The sequence below is a fragment of the Pseudorasbora parva genome, chromosome 7 (genome assembly GCF_024679245.1).
Source record: "Pseudorasbora parva isolate DD20220531a chromosome 7, ASM2467924v1, whole genome shotgun sequence".
Taxonomy (NCBI): Eukaryota; Metazoa; Chordata; class Actinopteri; order Cypriniformes; family Gobionidae; genus Pseudorasbora; species Pseudorasbora parva.
The window spans coordinates 41659271-41670491 of record NC_090178.1 but is presented as its reverse complement, the minus strand read 5'-3'; the positions used below and the strand labels follow the sequence as shown (position 1 = coordinate 41670491).

General features: G+C 38.3%; 1 protein-coding gene across 1 annotated transcript; it reads left to right on the top strand.

The window, feature by feature from the left end:
- The first annotated feature begins 5794 nt into the window (after positions 1-5794).
- irx4a (iroquois homeobox 4a) lies at positions 5795-9678 on the top strand. Its single transcript, XM_067449826.1, has 5 exons — positions 5795-6114; positions 6547-6786; positions 7151-7257; positions 7694-8010; positions 8480-9678. The coding sequence occupies exons 1-5, from the start codon at positions 6070-6072 to the stop codon at positions 9157-9159; spliced, it is 1389 nt and encodes a 462-aa protein (XP_067305927.1). The 5' UTR covers positions 5795-6069; the 3' UTR covers positions 9160-9678.
- Positions 9679-11221: the final 1543 nt, after the last annotated feature.

Below are 11221 nucleotides of genomic sequence, written 5' to 3'. Positions count from 1 at the left end.
TGCATCTCTAACTAGCTGTTTGAGGAACACCTACTCGGGCTTAACTGAGCAAAGAGTGAGCGTGCTGACCCTTCTGATCAATAATGCATGGAGAGTGAACAGAAACATGCTAAACCTCTTAGCCACTGCAGCGGAGAAGAGGAGAAATGCTTCTTCCAGCTCCTCATAACCGCGGCTCTCTGTGTGGGGCATCGCAGAGGCTTTGATTGTCCGAGATAGACATGATGAAACAATTGACACTTTCATTTGACCCACATTTCAGACGCTCTAATACATCACATGCAGATGAAGGCAGAAGAAACTGCAATATTTTGAAATTGCATTTCAATATCTGCTAACACTTTATGGTTGCATTTTATGTTAAGGTGTCATTGTTACAGTGTAATTATATATTTAAGTACATTTACAACATGTACTTACTATGGGGTTAGGGTAGGTTTAGGGTTTGGTGGAGGGTTAGCTGCATGTAATTATGCATAGTTTACTGTTATTACTATGTACATGTTACATATGTAACAAGGACACTGCAAAATAAAGGGGTTCCCACTTTATTGTACAGTGTCTTTGTTACACATAGTTACTATAATAACTGTCTCGCAGTATTACTATATACACTGTAAAAAAATGTTTTTTGTTGATTTAACTTTAAAAAGTAAGTAACCTGGTTGCCTTAAAATTTTGAGTTTATTGAAATTAAAAAATTGAGTTGATACAATGAAGGAAATTTGTTTAATAAATAGAAACTCAAAATATTATTGTATCTGAACCACATTTTTTTTTTTTTTTTTTTTTGATGAATCATGAAAATAGCAGTATTTGGCATGTTTCGCTGCGTCATCAGAAATAAAACACACAATTACACAATATGCTTACAAAATCTTTTAATAATATTTTTATAAAGGTTGTCAAATCTCAAAAAAAAATTCATTGTATTAACTAAAAAAAAAAAATTTCAATGAACTCAAATTTTTAAGGCAACCAGGTAATTTTTTTTACAGTGTACAGTATCCTTGTTACACATACATGTAGTTACTATATTACACTCTAAAAAATGCTTGGTTAAAAACAACCCAAGTTGGGATAAAAATTGACTAACCCAGCAATTGGGTTGTTTTAACCCAACGGTTGAGTTGTTTTAACCCAGCAATTGGGTTGTCTTAAGCAACATTTAGCTCAACCGCTGGGTTAAAACAACCCAATTGTAGGTTTTTTTTAGAGTGTAGTAATATGCATAATTACATTCAGCTAACCCTCACCCAAACCCAAACCTATAATAGTACTTCAAAATTATACTGTAACATGGACTCCTTAAAATGAAGGTTAACCTAATATCTGTTTACACTTTATTTTGATGGTTCATTTTAGACATTCTACTAAGTAACTGGTGAAGTACATGTCACCGAACTCTCATTAGAGAGTCTCTGCTGTACATTTACATCTGCAACTTTGTAAACGTATTACTTAGCTGAACCCTAGCACCTAAGCCAACAGTCATAATGAAAGACACACTTGAACAGTCAAGATGTTTCATTTTTGTAATTCTGCTTTTAGGTTTGTCTGTGCTTCTGTGGCAGTTAAATAGAGATTCAAGTAGCTAAATTAAGAATGTGGATACAACTCAGGCTATCTCAATTCAAGGATCTATAGCCAACTTATCTTCTAATAAGAGTTATTTGACATGTAGTTGCAAAGTTGATTATAGTTAGTAGAATATCTAAAGTAGACCATCGAAAGCCAATATCTGTTTATTATAGATTTTACAGAAGAAGAAAAAAAAAAAACATGTATTTATGATCATCCACATTTCCAATATGCCATTTAAGTTGTTTACCTTAAATCCAGGGCAGACCAAGCAGCGGCTGACCTTTAACCCACCCCTGAGCACTGATATATTCATCAAAAAGTGTTTAATTAGATTTATAATGGAACTTCACTGCAAATGCTCAACCAAAAAGCTTCATAAGGGTAATTATAAACTCAATGAGTGCATTATGAGTCATATCAATCCACACCCCACACTCTCATGAGCCTTTGCTGCACATTTACTGTGTTGTTACCTACTGTAGATGTGTTTTGCAGATGTTTGCTAAATAAATGCAGGGGTTTAAGCTTAAAAATGCCCATCGATTATAAATTCCCACACGTTTGAGGTTTATTGGGTGCCAGAACATAGGCATACCACATATTATGTTGCATGATTCATTTTACACTCCCTGCCATCACTGGACTTCGTTGGGGGAAATGGAGTAGTTATAATGGGGTTTTCTCTAATTTGTCACCCAAAGAGGGGAAAGCGGTATAAACTTTCAGAACAGAACTCCAACTATTCTTCAGAGAATAACACAGCCATGTGACAATAATACAGTCCAGTGATTACAACAAACGCATTTATCGTCAGTTAAATCATAAATCATTTAATGCATGCCTGACTCTGAATAGGGTCAGATGAGGCAGGTTAAGATATAAGCATGTACTGAAGAAGCTGATTCTCTTGCACAGGAACTTTATCTGCAGACAGCCTGGGAGCTGCTCACGGCATGATGTCATTCCTGGATCATCAGCTTCACCTGTCTCATCCTAGACTGAATACAACTTTGAAGTGTTGTCTGCAAATCGGCTATTATTTACGGTTGACCAATATTGGACAGAAAAAAACAAAGCATGCAATTAAAAATTGGGCTGAGGGAAATGTTGTAATTTCAGTGACTGATTATTTTTCATAATACAATTCATGAAACAATAAATGAAATAACCTCACTGCACGGCTAAATTTCATTGGGAACCTTCACCGTGAACTGGTGCATTAGATGAAGCTGAATGTCTGCGCTTGTTCAGAAGGGCTCTAATCTGCTTCACCGTGAACAGACTTAAAATAGAAGTGTATGAACTTGTCAAGGCACTTACACGAGAATGTGGAGCCTGCATCAGACTGCCATAAAAATCATCTCCTCACACCTCATGTTAGAAAATAGTTCTTTAGTGTGCTGTATACTTCTGCCTGAAGGCAAATCCTCAAAATATTATTTGATTATTTAACTCTCTGTTCTGTTGGAGAGCTGATTTCAAATGAAATATAAATATGATAACACACTAAGCATTGTCTGTAAAAGAGGCTGCATTAGCTGCTGTTTAGCATAATCGGATCCCCCATATATAAAATATGAATAAATGCAATGATTTTTAACATTTTCTAAACTGAAATGTTTTTTTTTTTCCTTTTTTTTTCTCAAAATAAATAAATAAATGACATCATATACCGGAAAATAATCATCTTTATAAACTAAAATAAATAAAAATCCATGATCTTCAATAATATTGCTGATTAGAGTCAGGGCACGATTCCAAAATAATCTGTACAGGTACATTTTGAAAAGCATGTCTAATTATATAATTATGTAACTAATGCCAATCATCCAAGCATCCTTTTGTTTTTTGTTTTTTTAGTGGAGGAACATTTTCTTTAGAAGTACAGCTTTCATGTGCAACTGATGTATTAGCTCTCTCAGTGTTGCTCCAATTTGTTCAAACTGGACAATTTTCTTCGGCATTTGTATTTGATTTGCCCTAATTCAATCAATTTGCAATGGTCGTAATGGACGTATATGACTTATGTACCTGAGAGAGATGTATAGACCTGTACAGCCAGACTTCTCTTAGCTGGACGAGGGAGGAGGAGGAGGAGGAGAAAGAGGAGGAGGTGTTGAAACATGCCGTCCGGTGATTGATTTGCGCTTGGTTTTGTCGGAGACAACAAAAGGATGCCATGTCCTTTCAAGGTGTAATTCATCCAGCTTATAATGCTGATGAGACCTTAGTGCATGAATTTATGCATGACAAGTATCCTGCTTATCCGATCAGATATTTGGATTTGGCAAAACTTGTCTCATTGTTCAAAGCTATTCTTAAATCATGTTTAAATGCTTCAGACTGCATCTCTGCAAGCATTGCTTTGGTTTTGAACGTATTTCCATATTAAATATACCCCGTCATATCTTATCCATCTGTCCAAAAGAGCCGAACTTCGTTTAAATCTTTAACGAAAAACAAGAGCAGGAACTCTTGCAGACTTCATTATCCTCTAAAAGCTTATACTAGCTAGTGCGTCTTAATATTTAATAGGGACCCAAATAACACCAGCATAAAAAAAAGGTAACGTAATGTAAATGTATACGGAAAGCTATTGTAGACTTGCCCATCAAACTTCACGGATGCCTGTTTTCACTGCAGTGTGTGTGAGGAGGAATCAATCATAGAGTTGATGTTACTTGAGATAAAATGTCACGGGTTATTTTCAGAGAGAGAAAAAAGAACTAATTTAGCTCCAAGTGCGCGCGCTTTTTTGAGTATGGTATAATGTGAGCATACATCCTATGTCTATAGCTTATTATAAAATCCTAACTGAGACCTCTCAAATAATTTCTATAGGTTATTATTTACTTAGATTAATAGCTTTGTGCTTAGATTAAATAATTTTTCAATAAGAAGAAAAAAAACTCAAATCGTCACTTAGTAAATGAATGAAAATCCAATGCTGAGCCAGTTTGGGTCAGTCACTTGACCTCACGTCTATTAACACACACACGGCGACATTTGCTCGCTTATTGTCTGACTAATTTAATTTCACAGAACACTTATTTTCCAAACTCAAGTGCATGCCAAAGGAGAAGGAAGGGTGGGGAAAAAAAACTTGCCTGATAAAAGTCTAACTCAATTTAAGGACAAGTACCTTCATCTGTAAATGAAAGCAATTATGCGGCCCATATTATATTATGTTGGCCGGTCTCAAGATAGTCATCAATCACCCGCAATCGAGCTGTCACTGCGGGCAGATTCGTTTCTTGCAGGCAGTTTTCCAGCTGGGGAAAAGAGAAGTACATCATCATTAATTTGACTGTGACCCCGGGGCTTCTCACATGTCTAAACCTGGGCTTCTCTAAGCGAGTCAGCAACACACCATGGTGCACCTACACTTTCATCACTCTCAATGGCGAGAGGAAGAACCTTTACACGAACAGATATATTCATAGAGATAGATAGATAGATAGATAGATAGATAGATAGATAGATAGATAGATAGATAGATAGATAGATAGATAGATAGATAGATAGATAGATAGATAGATAGATAGATAGATAGATAGATAGATAGATAGATAGATAGATAGATAGATAGATAGATAGACGTTGTTACATGAAACACTTTTAAACCTCGAAAAACATGTTTATAGTGTTCGGGTTATAAAATAATGAACTACATTAGTAGTATTGCACTTTAAGGGTCATATGTATTTAAATAAATTCATATTAATATTAATTAATATCTTATTTGTGGCCTGTGAAACGCATCAGTTTGAAAAAAAAATGCTCACACTACATCTGATTCATGAGTTTTCGAATTTTCTTTCTCAATTATCTCACAGGTAAAAAAAAAAAAAAAGTGTAACTGTTTAATAATGCTGGCAAACCACCGGGTTATGTATTAAAATTCGGATTAATTAAGATAAAAATGGGCTTAAAAAAACACTAGCAAAAGATGCGGTTTGATTGTCACATTTTAGTAATGCTTTCTCTTTTTCAAAGCTCGGATTAATTGATAAGCTCAATTACAAGTCCATCGTACCTTACAATTTCACCCCACCCCCCTGTCACTCGTTGGGATTTTTATCCAGAGAAATGCATATTAAAGTTAGAGTCTGGTCATTTTGACTGGGTTTCTTCTGACGTCAGAGCCACCGGCGTTTAAAACAACCCGCATCTGAGCTGACGTGTTTAATACTAGTTTTTATAACGCAAAATATGTATTTCTGACATCAAAGTCGGCAACTCGCCAAATGCTTCACGATGTGCGCGGCTGTGCTGTAGAAGTTTAATATAGCGATCGGAGAGAGCATCTAAACTGGGCATCTATTGAACATCCTCGGGAAGGCGTTTAAGCAAATTAAACATGGTAGTATTGCGCTTCGCCCTATAAGCGTCCGGCAGCTTTATGCTTTACCAATCAATCGGTACAGTGAAACACAGCAGACCTGCAGTCTCGCCTGCTTTCGGGGAAACGGGGAGCACTCTACAATGTCCTATCCTCAATTCGGATATCCTTACTCTTCTGCACCTCAGGTAAGTGTCCTTATCGCGCACTTATTCTTGCATTGATTTAGATGTTTAAAATGTGAACTTCAAAAGGGGAATCGCGCTCAAGTGTGCTGCGGGGTTAAATGCGAGTGATAAAGACAAAAGGGAAAGGTTTAATCGGATTTCTACGATGCAATTCAGGGCTTCCCTCTGCGCTTATCATTTTACAAATCTAACACGCGTTCGAGACACAGACACATGCAAAAGTGCAGATGCGATGACAGGGGGAAGGAGGACAACAGTTGTTTTTTGGCCATGATCCATAAAATGCATTGTCCTGTGGGGGCTGACTGTGGCACTGCCAAAAAATCAACTTTCCTTGCATTTATGGGAAACATTTGGACGCATTTTCCCGATTACTTCCTACCGCAGGTTGTGGTGCTATATTTACGCTGTGACATTTCCAAATCATTCCAGTTCCTCATGACCACCAACTCTTTGACATCTTGCTGCGAGTCGAGCACCAGATCCATCTCGGATTCGTCCGCGCAGACGCCCGTGTACTGTCCCGTGTATGAGAGCAGACTGTTGGCCACGGCCAGGCACGAGCTGAGCTCCGCCGCTGCGCTGGGAGTCTACGGGAACCCGTACACCAGCAGTCAGGGCTATGGGAATTATGTCACCTATGGAGCTGACGCCTCCGCTTTCTACTCTTTGGTGAGCTTATAACATATACAATTATACATTTTAATAATAGCATACTTTCTAGCAATTATAAATCATTGGGATATGTTCACTAAAATTGTGTATAACTGGTTTCTATATCTGAGAAGAAAAACAAAAGGTGACACTAATGAAATGTCTTTGTATGTGGTTCCTGGGGGAAACAAAATATCGCAGAACTGATGCATTACAGTCTATATTTCTATACTATATTTGATCCAAGTTTGACTTCTAATTAGCATCATATATTTCACCTGAAAACAATGTTAGCAAGAACTTTATTATCATGACAAGCATCATAAATGTAAAGTTTAATCGCTTGAATGTCATTACTGACAGGTCTTGTGTTTATTTTCAGGGAACATTTGATGCCAAAGATGGGAGTGCGTCTGCGCATGCGGGAATTACACAGGCTGCCGCATATTACCCATATGATCCCTCCCTGGGACAGTACCAGTATGACAGGTATTGAATAGCGGCCTTCATTGAGAGTCTTCTGATTGCCAATTAACAAGTGCAGGACTCATTTGGATCAGTTTCATAGGACGCGTTCTACATATTGATGGAATAATTAGCTTTAAACGCACAATGCTTCTTTTTCGATAAACCAATTTCAGGTCACTTTCTTCGATGCATATTTTATGTTATATCATGCACCTGACAGTTTGCCCTTCAGGGTTTCCCCTGAAGTGCTTTAATGGCCAGATACTCGGCCGGTGCATTCTGTGTGCACTCGATCAAGCAATTTGTACGCTCTATTATGCCTCTAAATAAAGAAACGCGATGAAGGGTTTGGAAACAACATAAAACATAAAGTCCTTGTATCTATGTCGCACACAGCAAAAAACATTTGCATCAACTTTTACCATAACAACCTAAGTTTCTTTCTTGCATATCACAGATATGGATCTATGGAAGGAGGAACCAGGAGAAAGAACGCCACTCGCGAGACGACGAGCACGTTGAAAGCGTGGCTTCAGGAGCACAGGAAAAACCCCTATCCCACCAAAGGAGAGAAGATCATGCTGGCCATCATCACCAAGATGACCCTCACGCAAGTGTCCACCTGGTTCGCCAACGCCAGACGGAGACTCAAGAAAGAGAACAAGATGACATGGCCACCGAGAAACAAGGGTTCGGACGATAAGAAATACGACGACGATGATGATGAAGATGGGTCACAGGAAGATCAAATCAAAAGTGAAACCAATGATGACGGTCAGCCCCATTACTTTCTTCACAAATAAATGTGTCCTTTCTGTTATTTGCATTATAATCATTTTATTATTAGGCCTATTATTATTATTATTATTTAAGTTAATAAACTCTGAGCTGTCTGGAAAAGCGCCAGCACAAACTCGTAAAGGTCCGTCGAGAACCTTACTAAGCCATCGATTAGGGGGAAAAGGGGTTCTTTATAGTGGACTTTTTTTTAAAAAAATGTTCTTCGCACTAAGTGTTTAATTACTCAATTAATAAATATCACATTCTTACTATTTTAGTATAAAAATGTTACTATTTATTAAGCTTAATATAGTGTAAAGATTATCTAATGAGTGGCATTAGTCAAAGCATTAGCCATTTGTTTCGGGTGTTTTTGTTAAAAATATATTGTTTTTGTAATGTATTAAGCTAGTTTGTTGTTCTCTCTCGCTCTCCATTGACTTTTCATCACTTTTTTTAACAGAGAGCAAAAGTCGAGAAGACAAAGAACTTCAGTTAAGTGACTTAGACGACTTCGACACCATCGAGTCTGAGAGCTCAGAGTGTGAACTCAAACACCGCTTTCACATGAACACGCACATGGCGACCACAGACGATCGCCTCAAAGAACCATCGCCAAAACTCTCCATTCCCGGTCTGCTCGAAGCCGAGCGCGATCTCACCAAAAGCTGCTTGAAATCCACCTCCGAAGATTGCGAACACGAGCTTCGGCACGCCAAAACGTGTTTCCAGCAGCAGGGCCATCCGTTACTGGACAGCAAACCCCGCATCTGGTCTCTGGCCCAGACCGCGACTTCGTTGAACCCGACAGAGTACTCCTCATGTATGCTTAGATGTCAACCATCACCCTCCGCCTCCTCACCAGTAAACGGCCTGGAAAGACAGCAGGATTCACCTGTTACGACTCTCAGAAACTGGGTAGATGGAGTTTTTCACGACCCTTTGTTTAGACACAGCTCCTTAAACCAAGCACAGACGAACACTACAGTTTCTTGGACCACCACGACCAAAGGCTCTATCTTAGAGACTGGAGCCCTTGGACGCTCCGTAGGGAACAATAATGTGATAAAAACACAGCAGCAAGAGGCCAGTAAGGACAGTATGACATTTCCAAAGGGGGTGAATAAAATATTCTGTTCCTAGCACACCAAATGACCCTCAAAAGCGAGGAGGACTCTTTGGAATAGCCGTTTAGGATTTTCAGTTTACAGACGCAACAGATAAATGTCAGACTGTGAATCGATGGGCCCAAATACGTTTTGTTACATAAAATTATTGCGCTGTCATGGGAAAATGTATGTATTTATTGCTGTGTTGACATCTCACTGACGAGGGTCCCAAGAAGGGATTGGTTTATATATATATTTATTGGTTTGGTTGACGCACGTTCAGATTATGTAAATTAAGTGGAGATTTTTTTTTGTTATGAAAGACTGAAAAAAAAAAAAGTTTACAGCCTAGTTTTGTTTCGGCTTTTAATGTTTCTTTTGGCATGCATATGTTGCTAGTTTTTTATTGATTATTCTTTTAAGACGAATCGGAGCTTGTTACAAAGACTCACAAGTGTCACTGTTAAGAAAGTATAGCACAAATGCACCGATCTCCTCGAAACTGGGGAATGTTCAAATCTGCTCACTACAATAAACGGTCGATTTTTTCGAAGCTTTTGTTCTGTGTATCGATCCGAGTCGCTGTCCCTGGTGCTGAACACACGCAGCATTACTCCCGATACGATCTACCTGCTTGGTTAAATGTTGTAATTTGAGCTTTATTTGTATTTGCCACTAAAGGGTTGAAGTCACACCATGCATGGAGGATTGCCCTGTCGTAATTTGGCATCATAAACTATACAGCTTTCTAAAAGTCATTTAAAATTGAAATTTGATATCATTAGGTCAACCTAATGGCAAAACAATAATGGCCCGGCTGTCCACTCTAAATAATGCATATGATGTTCTCCGCTGTGATTGCTTCGTGTTTACTGTGTTTGGTTTTGTAATAATTCCTCAATAACTCTTTATCATTCCCTCTCGTCCTCTGATGGGAGAGATGAGGCCCTCAGGAGCCATAAGACAGCGCTGGATGAGCTCCATTAACCCGCCATAACCAGCCTGTAATTGGGATGTTTTCAGTCATCATTCACTTCATTCTATCGATTTCCACTCTCTTTCCCTCTGATAATATTATCGAAGCACCAAATCCTTTACCCTGACCCAACACTTGAGATGACCTGAGTTATCCAGACAGGCCGTTTATATGGTTAGAAGGCGAGATCATTTGAAATGTTCGTCTTGACACAGACCCCTCAATTTCTGGAGGTTCTCTGTACTCGGAGGCTTTTTCACCGGGGCGCGTCTCTAAGTGAAAAGGGCAAGAGAATTAGTTGGTCGAGATAAAAGGGCAAAAACACGCAGTCAAAGGCAGGAGTTGACAGTGATGGTGAAAGTGTGGCCCCTGGAGGACTGGGGGTCCGCTGAGAGGGGCTTCAGTGATGAATTTCAATGTGAAAGGCAAACGATTGAGATCTTTTCCTGAACGATCCCCTGGACAAAGACATTTGAAAAAACGTGTTTTGTCTGTACAACGGAACGCACAACAAATGGTAGTGTTGGTTTTGTATTTCTTTATTGTCTCCCAATAAAGATCAACCTTTTTTCACACGCACAAAAATTTATATAAAATGTCAGATTTATTAGTACTTAATAATTTAGTAATATACCCATAAATCCATTATTATTATATTATTATTATTATTATTATTATTATTATTATTATTATTATTATTATTATTATTATTATTATTGTAATCTAAGATATTACATGCTTTTTTTGTTTGTTTTTTAAAAATATATATTAATAATAATAATAGAGCATAAAGCAAAGCAAATATCAAAGACAGAATCATGTACACTGTTTCAAGAAACTTTCCTGTCGTAAAGCAGGCTTTGGAGAGGGAAAGGGGGTGGAGGAGATGTGATGGTTTGACTAACTCACTCAGGCGTGTCAAACACACACACACACACACACACACACACACACACACACACACACACACACACACACACACACACACACACACACACACACACACACACACACACACACACACACACACACACATAGTGGAGGGATGATGCTGAATTAACGGCGCTTTTACATAGAAACCGAATCAAACCGTAATCAGCGACGCGTTACTTTTCATTAA

Excerpts from the sequence above, each read along its gene's own strand:
- irx4a (XM_067449826.1), top strand. The coding sequence starts at position 6,070 with ATGTCCTATCCTCAATTCGGATATCCTTACTCTTCTGCACCTCAG. Across the intron at positions 6,115-6,546 it reads CTTACTCTTCTGCACCTCAG|TTCCTCATGACCACCAACTC; the intron begins GTAAGTGTCCTT and ends AAATCATTCCAG. Across the intron at positions 8,011-8,479 it reads AAGTGAAACCAATGATGACG|AGAGCAAAAGTCGAGAAGAC; the intron begins GTCAGCCCCATT and ends TTTTTTTAACAG.